This window comes from Zychaea mexicana (assembly GCF_025766255.1).
Source record: "Zychaea mexicana strain RSA 1403 chromosome Unknown BDB00scaffold_240, whole genome shotgun sequence".
Classification (NCBI taxonomy): domain Eukaryota; kingdom Fungi; phylum Mucoromycota; class Mucoromycetes; order Mucorales; family Lichtheimiaceae; genus Zychaea; species Zychaea mexicana.
The window spans coordinates 1-17,226 of record NW_026516903.1 but is presented as its reverse complement, the minus strand read 5'-3'; the positions used below and the strand labels follow the sequence as shown (position 1 = coordinate 17,226).

Genomic DNA, 17,226 nt, shown 5'->3' with positions numbered 1-17,226 from the left:
TAGATGAAAGGGGAAAAAATTGGCCGTGCGTAATTAAGAATCAGCCACGATGTGTCAGATAAAAATAAAAATAGCGAGGCGGGTGTCAGATGAAAAAGGAAAAAAAAAGCTCCTCGTAATTAAGAATCAGCCACGATGTGTCAGATGAAGATAAAAATAGCGAGGCGGGTATAGGGTGTTAGATGAAAGGGGAAAAAAAATGGCCGTGCGTAATTAAGAATCAGCCACGATGTGTCAGATAAAAATAAAAATAGCGAGGCGGGTGTCAGATGAAAAAGGAAAAAAAAAGCTCCTCGTAATTAAGAATCAGCCACGATGTGTCAGATGAAGATAAAAATAGCGAGGCGGGTGTAGGGTGTTAGATGAAAGGGGAAAGAAAATGGCCGTGCGTAATTAAGAATCAGCCACGATGTGTCAGATAAAAATAAAAATAGCGAGGCGGGTGTCAGATGAAAAAGGAAAAAAAAAGCTCCTCGTAATTAAGAATCAGCCACGATGTGTCAGATGAAGATAAAAATAGCGAGGCGGGTGTAGGGTGTTAGATGAAAGGGGGAAAAAAAATGGCCGTGCGTAATTAAGAATCAGCCACGATGTGTCAGATAAAATTAAAGAGCAAAGTGTGAGTGAGGTGATGAACTCGTTTGTATAAAGACCAAGTGTAATGCTGTATTTGATTCAACATCAACCAACTAACTATCCCTCTGCCAGTCTTTTTCGCCATGAGCTCTTCTCAACAATCAACATATGACAACAACAACCGCACCAATTATTGCTCGATATGCCGATGTACCGTGCAGGGGAATAGCGACCAACATCGAAAAGTCTTTCATCAAAAGAATATTACTTTGTCCTTGAGAAATAATGGTATATCATCGCACATATTAGGGAAATGCAGAGTAAAATGCAGAGATAAAGAGGGATACTGATATGTGGCTATGCAGCAAAGCTTTGTATTACAGTGAGCAGAACCCGTGATGGCGAGCCAGGTCAAGTGGAGTGTCCACAATGCAAGCGCAATGTAGGGATGGCCAACTGGAAACGTCATTTCAACACCTGCCGACCACATTTAGATCCTGAATCAGTTAGCCATCTACGCGGTTACACGCCTCCTCAAAGTAGACAGCAGCTACAAGGCAGCCGGTCCATCTCTCCTAGATCGGTTGCGCGCCAACCACGTCCCATCCATCAGCGTGAGCGGACACCACCTTCCCAACCGTCACTATCACCATCACCCATGCAAGTAGCATCGATTCAGCAGCACCAGCAAACGGATCTAATGGACATCGATGGGCCAGAACAAGAACAGGAGCCTGTACATGGTAAGATGATTTGATACTGTTATTGTTATGCGCATGTACACACAGAATATATGTTGCTAATGTGTACTTGTATATACTATGATTCGCATAGAGCATAGCACCTTGCTTGGCAGGTTGGGTTTGGTTATCGATGCCAATAGCGGCTTACTTTTCTGCACCAACCAAAGCCACAACAACCGATATACCTTTATCCATGCTGCCAGCGCGTATAGTCACATCGATTCGTCTCACCATCTCCTAAGACCACACCTGCAAGGTTTTTCGGAAGAACAATTCATCAGCATTGTGCATGCCGCTGGTGCTAAAGGAGCTCAAATCGAAAACAAGTATCGCTATGCGCCGCACATTACGACCGATCTGCTTCCACGCGTTAACGTGCTCGGTGATCCTGATCGCGGGTATGGATGCAGGAACTGTGGGTATTACTGCAGGTCCAGAGCAACACGTCGAAGCCACAATTGTATCCAACCAACCACCGCGGCCTATGATGAACGCTTCAGGGTGTGCATGGTACAGCGACTGGGCCAGCTTCAAGAAATGCCCTACTTTGGTGTCACTTCTGACGATATCAACACTGAAAGCAGCAGCCGCCAGCTTGCAAGTGCCCCAGATGCTCTTCGTGCCGCATTGCAGCGTTGTGCCGAACAAAACAAGGATATCCTGAGCCACTACAGCCCACAGCGGCTTGATCGCGAGCCCAACATGGCTGAGCGCCGTGCAGTTGGCCGCTTCCACGAGGTAATGCGATGGGAGATGACGGTGCGGCAACTTCTGAACACAGAAGACACTACTGCAACGCGTGCCCAACTTGCCAACTGGGCTTCTGCTGCTGATATGGATGATGAGGTGGGCCGCTCAATCCATGCCACAGTGACGAGGTATATGTATGTCATTAACAAGGCTACTAAAGGCTCGTCCTATTATCTTGAACGGCGCATGGTGATGGGCTTGAGGTATGTACTTTGTCAAGGAGCCAGAATATTCTTTCAAAATTCTATAACTTGGCATACTAACATATTCCTTGATACTAGTGTCGATGATGTGCCCACTCGTGGTATCACTGAGCTGATGCCGGCAACACAGCTCGATTATGAGCGCCACTATGCGTCGTTCATAATGATGCTAGTGCGGTCGTGTCGCTGTGGCCAAGATGATCCGTTTTCTGGTCGTGCGGCTGGTATCATGAGTCGTAACCAGTTCCAGTGCGTATGTGCCCTTGTTGACTGTTTAGACGGTGTTGGTTTCCCTTCTCAAGCTGAACTCATACCCAACGATGCCCTGCACCTCCTCCAGCAGGTTAATGAATCCGTACTTATGTCCAACGAGTGTGGCAAACTGGGAATATGGCCCGCACGTGTTTTCATGGTCGTCTCTAATATCACAGCCGCAGGATCTTGGCGCGACCTGACGAAAACAACATCAAATATTGCCAAGCTGCAATATTTTGTGCGCTTGACAGGGTTGGTTAAAATCCTTCTTGCAGAGAACGGTACGTGTCATTACAAACGCAAAGGAGAGAAAAAGGAAACATGCTCATATGCTTATTGTACGATTTTTAGTTGACGTCTTGTCAACACAAGAGCACTAGTAACAGCAGCAGTATTTAAAAGTCGGATTTATTAAATAAAAATATTAGGTGTATGAAAAAAAATTGCTTCTTTTTTGTTTCGTGTAAGCGACAGTATGGGAAATAACGGCTCATAGTGGGCAGCTTCATTTTAAGGTGCCTGGCACACGGCAGTTGGAGAACCGACGTATCTTGTACTTGTTTATGATGGATAACTCAGTAGCAGCTGTTTTAGATTTAGCATTGAAAAGCCGTGGTAAGTAAAAGGAACAGAAAAAAAAGCAAGATTGGGTGAACATTGAGGAAAAGAACGGATGTGCATTGCAAAAGCTAATTGAAGGTCTGTTCAATTAGACAAAGATGCGGTATTAAAGGAAGTGAAGGATGTGTTTGAAAAGCACGGTTTCACTGTCGAAATTACGAGCAAAGGCGTTGAAGATGTAAGGCAGAAAGGTGGAAATGAAGGGGAGGAGTGAAAAAAAAAAGCAAATGGCAGATTCAACGTACACGATTTGATTCAAAGGCTGTGGGCATGACTTCCGGTAGTGATGCTACTACTACTACTACTACTACTACTAACAGCACAAGGACAACCATGACGACGACGGATGAGCAACAGCAAATAATGAGGGTAAAAAAAAGGAGAGAATGGAAGGGAAAAGGAAAAGGGCCAATGCTGATACAGTTGGTTTAGCCCCCATTGTCACTACGCCAAACGGCAGCAGCAACAACATCATCATCAAGAACAACAACAAAAAGCAACAACAACAGCAGCAACAGCACGCTTGCGAGGGCGGCGGGCAGTAGCAGCAGCAGCAATGATAACAACAATAGTAATAGTAACACAAGTGTGAGCGCGCAAGAACTGGAAGGTATGGTGTTTGATTTGCTGACTTACAGCACTATGACACGTGGATCAAGCTAATAAAGATCGGTCGGTCTCATTTCCTTCAAAGATGCTGCACGTATTATCCTTGACTTGAACGATGTTGATGTGGACTTGGGATATTTTCAAGACTCACCGACACCACATTGACTACCACTGTACCATCATCATCATCATCGCGTAACAACAGCAACACAGATATAATTTCGCACCGTTCGCGGTCAAAGAGGCGCCGACGTGCTGGACAAGAACAACGACTACTACAACTACCCGAGTATGAAGATATAAACACGCAATATACGCAAGAAGAAGTCAGTAGCCAAGTTGCTTTGTGTAGTGGCGGTTCTTTGAGGAATACTTGGAAACACGGCGGAAAACTTATCAGTGGTGGGTAAAAAGGACGAACAAGACGGAAAGTATTATTGATACTTGCAAAACACTGACATGTTTGAATTGTTCTTCTTGATAGAACTCGGTTTGGTTTGCTCTCGCGAGCCGGAGGATAGGCTAAAGTTGTTAAACAATGTTCAGTGCTGCTTGGTGTTTTTGGAAGCCAACAATCAATCACTACTTGAATATGGCGGCAACAGTACACTTATCAATGCACAGCACTTGCAACAAAAACAACACAGCGACATTCTCAACATAGCGAAAACGAGCAAAGGCAATTTGGATGATTTGAACGAAGCCAGTATTGCCATTGCCATGATGCGGGTTGTCCAGAGCATCAATATTGTTTATTGCCGTCACATCTATCACACTATCAAAAAAGGGAAAAAGCGAGTTTTTGATCAAGGCGTATTCCAGTTCAAAGAAGAAAAAGTAGCACGAAAGTTAATGTCACAGTTGAAACAAGGAGCACGTCGCTATATGCATTTGATTCGTATATTTGGTGCTGATATTGTTTTGTTGCCTTTGACGTTCAACCCATGGAACCTAGAGCAAGTATGTTTTTTGTGTGTGTGTGTGTGTGTGGTCATGTATATATGTGTATCTTTGTGCTCAAGATACTGACACGCTACAATTTTGTAGATGAGCGAAGACTCATTTATGCGGGCGTTGGACTCTGTTGATGTTGAGGATGTGAAGAAAAAGTGGTGCGATACCGAACTCTTGACCGACCTGTGCCGACTGTGATAAATAAGATTGTGCAAATGGCGAACAATGATCAACATGTGTTCGAGGGTAATGCCCGGCGTCAGCAAGTGCAAATAGAAACCAATAGAGAGAGCATTCAGGAAAGCAGCTCGGTGGCCGAGGACATGGTTTTGGATGGTTGAACAAACAAATGCTAGAAGAGTTTTTTTTATTACGTGCGTCATGTATCTTGTTCCTTTCTTGTGCTTTGTAAATATTTTGCCCCCTATGCTACCATGAACATAGGACATCGTGGGCATTAAGACACTCAGTAGGCTGAAAAGAAGGGCGTGTAAGCGCAACGGGTTTAGGGGCCTGGCAGCGAACGCCAGTGAGCGAGCAGGTTTAGTCGAACGCGCAAGTCCTGGTCCGGGTTTACTAAGGTTTCGGGTTTAGAGTTTCCAATTGATGAGCTTGGATGTATATGGGACTCTCTTCTTCTTCTCCACCACCGCTTATTTTGGATTGTTTTATTTGTTGGCTATTTTATATACTTCTTGGATGCTGTATGTATTTGTACGTGTATTTGAGAGATAATTAACGTATATCGGACACGATTTAGCAGAGGAAAGTGAAATGACGGTGACCAAGATTTTGTTGTAAAAGAAGTGTTGATGACAAGCACAAACGGATGGGAAAGGCAGAAGGAACGTGAAGAAACGAAAAGGTGATAGCATCTATGATAAGTGCCGCGTTTGGGAAAGCCGAAGGTACAGCGCTCCCCAAAGAAAATTTTTTACGAAAGGAAGCTTCTACATCTCTTTCACTCCTTCACTTTTTTTTTTTTACTTACTGCTCGCCGCCATTCCAACACTCGACTTGCTCAATTGCAAACTCGCACACACTCCATTGAATTCAGCTTTGCCGCTTGTCACGTTCCTTTTAATCACCATTCGAACAACACTCGCCCTATATTATTTTTTCAACTTCATCACTCGAACAACACCCTCATCTTGCACGCTTTCTTCTCAACACTCATACTACGCATTTCGCTTTCAGTAACAGTTGCACTACAGCAACAAGCATTACAACAAACGGACGCTACATCTTCGTCATTAAAGCTTTTGGAAAAGCCATTTGCCAGTTGAATGACTTGTCAGCATCTCAGCAGGACAGCAATACAAGCATAGCAAAACCTGCAGCAGTCTGCACAGTAACGGCCGGCTTTCTTCTTTACGCTATGCGAGAACGCAAACAACGCAATGGCAACGTCGAGTCTATGTCATAAGTATTTCTACAAGGAGCAACAGTCATGGCGGTAGGTGTTTACTTTTTTATCTGGCAAACTGGCAAAGAAAAAAAGCAATAAGCAGCCATTCCCATCTGTGCAGTATCTCACCATCCGGTACTCCAAACAACGTTCTGTTTACAGTAGCAGGATAAGGACGAGCAGACGAACGTGACGCTGGTGGTTTGGTGTCTCTACCATACCATGTCGACAAGCAACAGCCCGAAACGGTACGCGTGCACTTATAGTGGATCATATATATATACACCAAAGTCAGCCAAAAAGGGGCGATTCGCGCACGACGATATCTCACCATCCAGTACTCCAAAAAACGAACCGTTTAGTGCAGTAGAATGAGGACGAGCTGACGGACGTGACGCTGGTGGTCTGGTGTCTCTGCCATGTCATGTCGACGAGCAACAGCCAGAAACGCTACACGTACACTTATAGTGTATCCTATATATATACACCAAAGTCAGCCAAAAAGGGGCGATTTGCGCACGACGATATCTCACCATCCAGTACTCCAAATAACGAGCCGCTTAGTTTGCCAGAATAAGGACGAGCAGACGGACGTGACGCTGGTGGTCTGGTGTCTCTACCATACCATTTCAACGAGCAACAGCCAGAAACGGTACGCGTGCATTTTACTGTGGAACATATATATATACACCAAAGTCAGCCAAAAAGGGGCGATTTGCGCACGACGATATCTCACCATCCAGTACTCCAAAAAACGAACCGTTTAGTGCAGTAGAATGAGGACGAGCTGACGGACGTGACGATGCTGATCTAATGTTTCTACCACGTCTTATCGACGAGCAACTGCGGTAAAAAGAGCGTGTGGATTATTATAGATCAAGAGCGGCCTGAAGCAAATGAGGATTACTACAAGGATCCGAATTGGTAATATCTCATTGTTTATAGGTGAGGATTGGAAGCATACCGTGGATATAATGACATTAAAGCTATATTCTTCGAGGGCTCTGTGGAAAGCAGCGGCGATATGCAGGTAAGGAAGCAATAGCATTTTTTGAGTGTATAATATTAGCATGCTGTAATAAATTGCTATTTTATGGAATGAGATTCTGTTGTCGTGTGATGAACAAAAACAGCTCCATATACTTTAAGCTTGAAAATACATTAATAAATGTGGCATCTGCGGTTCTGGTGCATGTTCGTATATGAAAATCCAATCAGTGGAAGCTGCTGAGGGGTATATCTGCCGTCTATACAGCTTTGCTGCTAATGGCGGCTGGATAAATAATGGTCCCGGACCATCCGCCACATTTAATTGGTCAAATAGTCCGTAACGTACGGACAATTTAGCAACGATGACCCAAATGACCGTGAATGACCCCAGATCTGGCTAAGGCGGCACTCGTACCCACAGCACTCGAACAGATATACAAAGTTGACGAACAAATATACAACACACGTTTTACACAATTCATCAGTGGTCATTCTAATTGCTGGTCAAAACATGCGTTTTCTGACATTAGCAACGCCATTGCACGTACAGGCGAACTTGTTTGAATACATTCTATGCCAGCCAGTACTTTTTTTCTCTTATTGTAAAGAAGAGGAGAGGCACACAGCACCATTAAAACAAAGACGCTATCCAGCGCTAATTTTTTGATTATGACGTTGATGCACTTGTATCAACATACAAGTAAAGATGTATATATCATTCCATTACACCGAACTGCAACAGCACCGATCACTTTTGAATCATGTCTCACGACCAAAAAAACAGGCAATCTTACTCATATCATCTTTGCCCACATTCAGGCTTCGATTTGGCAAACTATCTAAGCTTAGACAAAAATAATCGGTATATGATCTTTACATTTTCTGCTGATGCTATAGTGCTATAGTGATGAAGGAAACGCATTGGAATAAAAAGGCCGGTCTGTGGATTTTCTGTGTAAGAGACACTGGATTGCCCAGAGAATTAAACCTGCAAACTGAAAAGAGAGCATCAGCATCAATACGTCGTCGTTGGAGCTTGTAGTTGTGGAGTTGGATATTTGTAAAAATAGAAGGAAACAGCAGCATTTGCGCAGTTATACAGGCTTCTTGCTTATACAGACACAAATGCAATGCTTATGTTCACGCGATCCAACAGATCTTACTGCAATGTCATGAATTCAAGCAGCTACGTTACTGATGAACATAGGACATCGTGGGGCATTAAGACACTCAATAGGCTGAAAAGAAGGGCGTGTAAGCGCAACGGGTTTAGGGGCCTGGCAGCGAACGCCAGTGAGCGAGCAGGTTTAGTCGAACGCGCAAGTCCTGGTCCGGGTTTACTAAGGTTCCGGGTTTAGAGTTTCCAATTGATGAGCTTGGATGTATATGGGACTCTCTTCTTCTTCTCGACCACCTCTTATTTTGGATTGTTTTATTTGTTGGATGTTTTACACTTCTTGAGTGCTGATGTATGTGTACCTGTATTAGAGAGATCATAAACTTATATCGGACATATTTTAGCAGATGAAAGTAAAATGGCAGTGACCGAAAATATCTTGTAAAAGAAGTGTTGATTACAAGCACAAACGGATGGGAAAGGCAGAAGGAACGTGAGGAAACGACAAGGCAAGGCGAAAAGGTGATAGCATCTATGATCATGAGCACCGTGTTCGGTAAAGGCCCTTTCAAGGTGCAGCGCTCCATAAAGAAAAAATTTTTACACGAAAGGTAGCTTCTGCTCTTTCACTTCTTTGTATTATTTTATTCATTACTGCTCACCGCCAATTCAACACTCGAATTGCCATCTTGCACACGCTCCATCGGAATCCAGCTTTGCCGCATCTGACGTTCCTTTTGAACACCATTCGAACAACACTCGTCCTATCTTCTTCACTCAAGCAACGTTCGTCTTGTACGCTTTCTCTAATCTCAACACTCGAATTTTACACATCTCGCACTTTTTCCTTTCAACACCAATAAAGCATTTCGAATGAAACTCATCTCTTGGTCTCAGTCCTTGTGTGTGTTTTTTTGCTCTTGTTTAATAATTTCCTGTACAATGTATAGCCAAGATGGACAATGGCGGTGCTATTTTATATACAGCAACATATATGAGCAGCAAAAATAGCAGTGACAACCACGAAGACGACGACGGTTTTATGATCCACTGATTCGAATTGCACACAACGACCACCAATCGAACGTGCAGCTTTTTCCGAAAACGACGGTTGTTGTCGCGTGTCTCTGCGATGGCTTTTAAAGGAGTACGAACAACAACATTCGCGGCAGTGCTATGTTCTTATACACCAATAACAAAAATAATAGCAGCATCCACCAAAAATGACGTCGTTCTCGCGATCCACTGATTTCAATCACACACAACAAGCACCAGTCGAACGAGCAGCTTCTCCCGAACACGACGATTCATGGTGCAAGTCCCAGCAATGATTTTAGAAGGAGTAGGGACAGGAACGGGGATGGATATGCGATTGTATTATACTCCAACTGTAAAAATAACAGGAGCAACCACCAAAAAGCACCACGGTCTCACGATCCACTGATTCAAATAGCATACAACGACCACCGGTCGAACGAGCAGCGTCTGTAGAACACGACGATCGTTGTTGGAGATCTCTGTGATGGTTGGGAAGGAATGCGAACAACAACAGTCGATGGATAAGCAATTGCGTTACACTTCACTGGCAAAACTAATAGCAGCATCCACTAAAAACGACGAAGATCTCACGATCCACTGATCCAAATGGCACACAACGACCACTAATCGAACGAGCAGCGTCTGTAGAACACGACGGTCGTTGTTGCGCGTCTCTGTAATGGTTAGGGACCGGATCGGCCATATGGAGTGCAAGGATATCATTTTCATATTTATTTTATATACAACAATTAAAATAAAGAGAGTCATTCTTATGAGGAGTTTTTTATGATCTTACACAACAATAGTCGTTTCTTCTGAATAGATGTCATAGTGAATTCGAACACAACAAAAAAGATATGTGGAGAAGTTGTGAAGAAGAGCAATTTACTTTAAGGGAAGAACCTGGTATTTGTGGTGAAGGGCAGTTTAATGCCCATATGTAGATGGTTCAGACCGTGTATAGAAACTATTTAGAAAGTATGTCTTCTGGTCAAACTCTTATGTATTGAGTACGACCTTATGCTTTTTTTGTTGCCTGTCTTTAATTATTTGTTATCATAGTAGCGTATATCCCAAATGGACGACGGCACTTGCTATATTGAGTATCATTTAAACTTGTATTCAGCAGCGACCAAAAATATCAAGACTAGACTCTAAGAGACTATGTTCTCACCAAGAACTTGTAAAAAAAAATAGGACCAAGCGTAGGTATAGACAGTAATTAATAATAGCATTAGATCATAGTTGCTGAAAGCATTCTAAGCAGCACCATAATAACAATGACAATAAAAGGTCTAATTGTGCTGTGTAGAATGCTGGATCACTTTAGCATCTAGCATGATGCTGTACTAATAATAATAATACACATGTCTATGAGCTGGCAGTATCATAAGGCAATGTTGATATTGGATCTTATATATTGGCAACGTTTTATTGAAGAAAACAATGACAATGACAATAAACGGTCCCATTTTGATGTTTTTTAGATCAGTGTTTAAAGAGAAAATATAAGCAACTACTATCATGCACTCACGATCTTCACATATATAACCCCACAAAGCCAATATGAATTATTTGAGCGCCATCTAGAGACATTGACGATGATGATGATGCATCAGATTTGGCAGTAATCTACTAAGAAGAACGACGGCAATGATGTTAAATAGTATTCTTTTGACATTTTTAGCAGAAGAACTACAAAATAATAATAATGATGATGATGATGACTATTACTATCAACAGTAGTGTCGATAAGAGCTTCAGCATGCAAATGAAGCAAAAGTTCCAGTATTGTCTTCATTATCACATATACTAACACCTGCACCTGCACTGGGAATAATTTATACTGTAGCAAAGAAATATAGTGGATTTAGTGGATTTTCCAATAAACAATCATTCAATATGATAATAAGGTAATTTTATGTATTAATCACTAATAAAATATTTTCTATAGATTCAAAAAAATTGTTATGGATCAAACATGTTCTTATCATATGGATAATAAGTTATATAGATTAAACACTATGTCATCTTCAGATCGAAAGGGCTTTATTTTCTTGAACTTGAAACTTTTTAGATATTATTCTTTTCTCGGATCGAAATGGAAATCATGGATTTTTCAATGTGTAGGTATTATGGTTTAATACCTATAGTATATACCCACGCAAAACATATCCCAAGTGAAGCAAAGAAAGCATTGGTAGAGTAATTAAGACAGGGAATAATCATAGTGTCAACCTATGTACGAAGCACAAACTGAGTGAATCAAAGAAAGCATGAGGAGAGTTATTAAGATATAAATTAAGCATAGCATAAACCCATACATGAAGCGTAACCCAAGCAAAGTGAAGAAAGCATGAGGAGAGTGATTAGGATAGGAAAAAAGCATAGCGTCAACCCATGCACGAAGCGCAACCCGAGCGAAGCGAAGAAAGCATGAGGAGAGTCATTAAGATATATGAATAAAGTGTAGTGTAAACCCATACATGAAGCACAGCCTAGCTGAAGCTGAGATAGCATGAGGAGGGTTATTAGGATATAAATAAAGCATAGCGTCAACCCATGCATAAAGCACAACCCGAGCGAAGCGAAGAAGCATGAGTAGAGTAGCTAAGAAAGGAATCAAGCATAGCATAAACCCGTGTGCGAAGCAAAACTGGAGCAAAGCTGAGAAAGTGCAAGTAGAGTAGCTAAGAAAGGAATCAAGCATAGCATAAAACCGTGTGTGAAGCACAACTCGAGTGAAGCTGAGAAAGTATATAGGTGTTTTTTAGTTAATCCATCCTTAAGTATCTCTCCTTTCATGTACCATAGCTCATCTATTATTTATGCTATTGCTATAAAACTTTGTAGGCATATATATATGATGTATATACATCTAAATATGCTTTTATAAAAGACAGTCACATTGCTTATTTTAGACATTACATATGAGGATGTATAAAAATCACTGAAAGTGGCTTTATTTAAGGTGGATTAAGACCTCTAGAAGGTGCAATATTGTAGCTAAAGCGCTATAAATTGCAGTACATGTACCTACCATGTATAGCAACAGCATACTAAAACGGCAATAGCAGTCACATAGCCACTGAAGCTGCCTTATATAGAAAACTATTTCTGCGAGTTTATTTTTAGTCTAAACATACACTCCAGAAGTATGGCAGTCCCACCCCTTTCTTATAATTGTGCGGTATAGCAGCAACGCAGTGGTTGAAATGTATTAGTATGTTGCTTTGGTCGAGTGGACTAAGGCGCCTCCCCATTCCGGTTGAGGCTTTGGAAGGCGCAGGTTCGATTCCTGTAGCCGCTATTTTTTTTAAGCAAGTGTCGAAGTCTTTTTGGCGGATCAATACCGTAGCCAATAGAAGAGAGATAACAAAAGAATAAAGAAGAATAAGAGATGACTTGAAAGATAATCCTTTATTGTATATACTGAGGAAGGGTATTTATATGTTTTGTCCAAGGTAATACGAAAATGATGAATACTACGATGAATGCAAGATATAGTGGATAATGTATATAAGGTCGGCTGCGCGACAGAAGAAGATAGAAAGAATAGCTGTAGCTAATGTTGGACAGTGGATTGAGCTCTAGCGAGTGAATGGAAGAATTAGGAAGAAGTAGCTATAGAATAACGGCGAAGGGATGATTGAGTTACAATATGAAGGAACAGAAACAGGTAGAAGAAATGGCTATGAAATACGTCAAAAAGGGAGCGGGAAAAATCCAAAAAGGAAACGGTGTGTCACCGTCAAATCTTGCTACGACAATATCCCCTCTCCAAAGTGTTGGTCGTCCTCGAACAACAAAGCGAGCTGACCAGCAGCATCGAGGTTACGACGTTCCGCAGCTCGAGTAGCAGTCGGGTCGTACCATGGATCTTGCGAAACTTGAGACGAAACATGGATAGGACGGAGGCGATCGGTGTGGACCCATGACGAGTAAACATTGCCATGCAGATCTTCAAGTTTGTAGATATCGGTATCAGGATTGATGGCAATGACCTTATATGGACCTTTCCAATTGAATTCGAGGCTGAGCTTGTTTTCATGTCGCATTAAGACATGGTCACCAACAGAAAACTTTTGCGGTATGAGTAAGGAATCCCAACGAGCCTTGTCCTTGGCAGCATTGGCTTTGAGGCGGCTTTCAGCGAGCAAGCGCGCTTCTCGTAAGCGACGGACCTCCGGAACGCGACCACAAACGACAGGTGAATCCTCTTGTTCAGATTCGGGAAGCAGAAGAAACGGAGGCAGGTGGTCACCGGGCAGTCGTGGCTCAACGCCATACGTCAGAAAGTAGGGAGAGAAACCCGAAGTACGATGTTTGCGAATGCGGCAAGCAAAAACGGCCGGTTGGACAAACTGGTCCCAGCGGTGGATCTGACCATGGGTGTACTTGCGTAGCATTTGTTTAAGGATGCCATTTGTTCGTTCAGCCTTGGAATTTGTTCGGGGATGGAAGGCTGAGGTGAAGATGTGCTTGACCTTGAGACGACCCAAATAATGGTTGAGCACCTTGGACATGAAGTTGGCACCGCGATCCGTCAGGATTTCCACTGGACATGAGAAAGGCAGCACGATTTCTTCATAGATGAAGTTGGCAATGGCTTCACCGGTGGCATCAGGTACGGCGCGAGCGATGGTCCAGTTCGTGGCATAGTCAACAGCAACGAGCAGCCAGCGATTGCCATTGACAGTGGTAGGTAACTCACCCACAAAATCCAAATGCCATCGGGAAAAAACAGGTGGGACTTCCAGTGGCTTCATGGGTGCATGATGGACATTTCGGTCGGCATTAGCAGCAAGTTGGCATTGTTGACAAGAAGCTAACCATTCTTGAATATCGGCACGCATATCCGGCCACCACCATCGTTTCCGCATCAAGTCGTACACCGTTGTTTTCCCCGCATGCCCAAACGATTTGTGAAACTGTTCAACCAAGTCGGCACGGCGAGCAAAAAGTACGTAGCGCACTTCTTGGACAGATTCACCGACCTTGACCTTGCGGTAGACCTGGCCGTTCCGTGTTACAAACTTGTCCTGATGTTTATCCAGTAGATCCTTGTACATAGGTGGCCGCTTGTCTTCGGAAACAGCATAGAATTTTGGCCAGTCAGATTCCTGTACCGCCTTGACCGCATAGAGAAACTCGGGTTCCAAACTTGGTTCTTTGGTGACACACACAGGGCCATCCCGTCTGGAGAGCAGATCCGGAACATGGTTGTCTTTGCCGGGCTTGTACTGGATATCCGGGTCGTATAGTTCCATCTCGGCAATCCATCGAGTCAGGCGTGGCGTGGGTTTAAGCTTGGACCGGAAGTACTTGAGTGGATGATGATCGGAATACACAGTGTATCGACGGCCCTCGATAAAACAACGCCAAGTCCGCAAGGCATGGAGGATGCTCAGCATCTCACGTTCTTGGGCCGGATACGAACGCTCTGCCGAAGAAAGCTTCTTGGATTCAAAAGCCAGAGGATGGAGGAGACCATCGGATCCTTCTTGTAGCAACACGGCACCAACACCAAAGTCAGAGGCATCCGTTTCGATGATATACGGCTTGTCCGGATTTGGAGGCATCAAGATGGGCGCGTCACACATGCGGGCTTTGATGAGGTCAAAAGCCTCCTGGCACTCAGGAGTCCACGCAATCGCCCTTTTCTTTGCTCCTGTTCCTTTTGTTAAATCGGTCAACGCTGCTGCCATGGCGCTGAACCCACGAATGAAGCGACGATAATGCGATGCCAAACCGACAAACTGCCGAACTTCTTGAACATTGGTTGGCACCGGCCAGTCTTGAATCGCGTGCACCTTTTTCTTTGACGGACGTATTCCTTGAGCAGACACTTGATAACCCACGAATTCCAGTTCGGTCTTGTTGAATTCGCACTTTTTCAGGTTGGCCACCAACTTCGCTTGTCGCAACTTGTGAAGCACACGCCGTACGTCCTGTAGATGTGCTTCCTCGTCGTCGCTCTTGCTGAAAATGAGGAGATCGTCCAAGTACACGAGACAACACGTATCGAGACAATCGCCGAGCGCTTCATTCATCATGGCTTGAAAAACCGGTGGCGAGTTGCGAAGGCCGAACGGCAAAACTTTCCAGCAGAACTGGCCATACCGGGTGTTGAAGGCTGTCTTGTCCTCATCCTCAGAGCGGATGCGCACCTGGTGGTAGCCGCTTTTCAGATCGATACTTGTGAAACGGCGAGCATTGGCTAAGCGTTCGAGACACTCATCAATGCGTGGTAACGGGTGTGTGTTACGACGAGTCAGGCGGTTGACGGCACGGTAATCGACGCACATGCGCATGGAACCATCCTTCTTGCGCACAAACAAGACTGGTGCGCCCCAGGGTGAAGAGCTGGGCCGAATGAGTCGCAAGTCGAGCAGCTCCTTCAATTGCCTTCGCAATTCATCCAACTCGAGCGGACTCATTTTGTATGGTGGTCGAGATACAGGTTCGGCGTCACCAGTGTCAATGACGTGCTGTACACCGCGGTCTGGAGGCAACCCGGGCAGTTGCTCACGGAATACGTCGCCAAATTCGCCTACCAGCAGCGTCTTGAACGGATCGTTGGCTGTCGGCTGGCCTTCAACATGGTCGGTACGGACGTAGCAAACGAAGACATCGTCAATCTCCTTGCTACGTTCCAGACGTTGAACTTGGCGGTGGGAGATCAGGTACGAGAGCTCAGGGACTTGACGGGTGTGACGAGGGCGGAGGACATAAGTGTGAGCACCTTTACTTATTTTCCATGTGTCTTGGTCCCAATCTGGTACTGGCTGAACGGTCTTGAGCCAATCCCGGCCTAGGATAACATCAAACTTGGTGTCGAGAACATAAGCGTCTGTCTGATGTTTGTAACCTTGGGCGTTCAACGACAGTGTTGCTTGACTTGATATTGACAGCACATGACCACCGGCAGTTTCGACCTCACGACCCGACACCAAACGAGCGGGCAGACCAGCAGCGACTCTTGGCGCCACGTACGAACCAGTAGCACCAGAATCAATCAGTACTTCCACAGCACGACCATTGCACACCATTGGGTACAGGGGTAAATCAGTTTCTTTTATTGACAGCAAAGAATTGAAATATTGGCTATCTTCCTGCAGTGTGCGCTGGAGCAACTGTGCATCCGCACCACGGTCCTCAGAAAGATCGATCAGGTCGGCCTCAGGAACATCCATGGGCTCCGTTCGGACAACGTTAAGGGATGGAAATGGGCGCGTAGGGACTCCCTTTAATCCCGACGCGCTTGGCCTTTTCCCTGGCCTGGATAACGACCCTGCTGTTGGCGATTGCGGCGAGGAGATGGGCAGTTGCGAGACACATGACCCCAGCCGCCACAATTGTAACAGTCCTTGTCAGTATCATTGTTACGGCGGTATCCCGGTTGTCGCCAGTTGCCACCACCACTACGGGGACCTTGCCATGCCTCAGGGGACCTTGTGCGCAGAGCATCCAAATCCATGGGTGCCACACCAGAGGAGCGGAGGTACTCAGGAACAAGCTGGGGTTGCTGAGCATATTGGTGTTGCCGCATTTGGGGTTGTGCTACCGGAAATCCGTGGGCTTCTTGCAGCACCGCCTGGCTTGTTTGCTGTGCACCTTCAACAGCCAGCGCAAGTTTCATGGCTTCATCAGTCGAAGATGGAAAACGCGTCAACACCTGCATACGGATAGTTGGGTGGAGACCACGTTGGAAACGGTCAAGTGCCTCTTCGTCGGACATGGATGGCACTGACGACCATGCTGCTTGGAATTGCGAGACATAAAGTGCCACTGTCCTGTTTGTGCTACCGCCGCCAATCGGTCTCGAGCCAGTTGAGGAGCGTTAGGTGGATTAAAAGTCGCCAGCAGCCGTTTTCTGAATTCACGCCATTCGTCAATCGTCACCCGCGCCTCTTGTTGCCGCCACCACGTTTCGGCTTCGCCACGCAACAATGTCACCGC

The 17,226-nt window shown here is 44.6% G+C and overlaps 3 protein-coding genes and 1 pseudogene across 4 annotated transcripts; 3 read left to right on the top strand and 1 right to left on the bottom strand.

Annotated features, from left to right (window-relative positions):
- The first annotated feature begins 327 nt into the window (after positions 1 to 327).
- On the top strand, positions 328 to 2,959 carry BDB00DRAFT_863960 (uncharacterized protein). Its single transcript, XM_053126146.1, has 5 exons — positions 328 to 864; positions 942 to 1,319; positions 1,411 to 2,272; positions 2,351 to 2,808; positions 2,879 to 2,959. The coding sequence occupies exons 1-5, from the start codon at positions 720 to 722 to the stop codon at positions 2,905 to 2,907; spliced, it is 1,872 nt and encodes a 623-aa protein (XP_052972254.1). The 5' UTR covers positions 328 to 719; the 3' UTR covers positions 2,908 to 2,959.
- A 1,257-nt stretch (positions 2,960 to 4,216) lies between these two features.
- Positions 4,217 to 4,909, top strand: BDB00DRAFT_793750 (uncharacterized protein; the record flags this gene model as incomplete). The annotated part of the gene is made up of 2 exons (XM_053121244.1): positions 4,217 to 4,717; positions 4,805 to 4,909. 2 exons carry the CDS (start codon positions 4,217 to 4,219, stop codon positions 4,907 to 4,909), a joined length of 606 nt encoding a protein of 201 aa, XP_052972253.1.
- A 7,582-nt stretch (positions 4,910 to 12,491) lies between these two features.
- On the top strand, positions 12,492 to 12,574 carry BDB00DRAFT_t144 (annotated as a pseudogene). The gene has a single exon. The product of its transcript is annotated as a tRNA-OTHER (tRNA).
- Positions 12,575 to 16,513: 3,939 nt separating this feature from the next.
- On the bottom strand, positions 16,514 to 17,005 carry BDB00DRAFT_880363 (uncharacterized protein; the record flags this gene model as incomplete). The annotated part of the gene is made up of 1 exon (XM_053127984.1): positions 16,514 to 17,005. The coding sequence occupies one exon, from the start codon at positions 17,003 to 17,005 to the stop codon at positions 16,514 to 16,516; it is 492 nt and encodes a 163-aa protein (XP_052972252.1).
- Between the last annotated feature and the right edge of the window lie 221 nt (positions 17,006 to 17,226).

Bases quoted from the DNA above. Each gene is read 5' to 3' on its own strand.
- BDB00DRAFT_863960 (XM_053126146.1), top strand. From the start codon at position 720: ATGAGCTCTTCTCAACAATCAACATATGACAACAACAACCGCACCAAT. The intron at 865-941 runs GTATATCATCGC...GTGGCTATGCAG, and splicing joins TTTGTCCTTGAGAAATAATG to CAAAGCTTTGTATTACAGTG. The intron at 2,809-2,878 runs GTACGTGTCATT...TACGATTTTTAG, and splicing joins AATCCTTCTTGCAGAGAACG to TTGACGTCTTGTCAACACAA.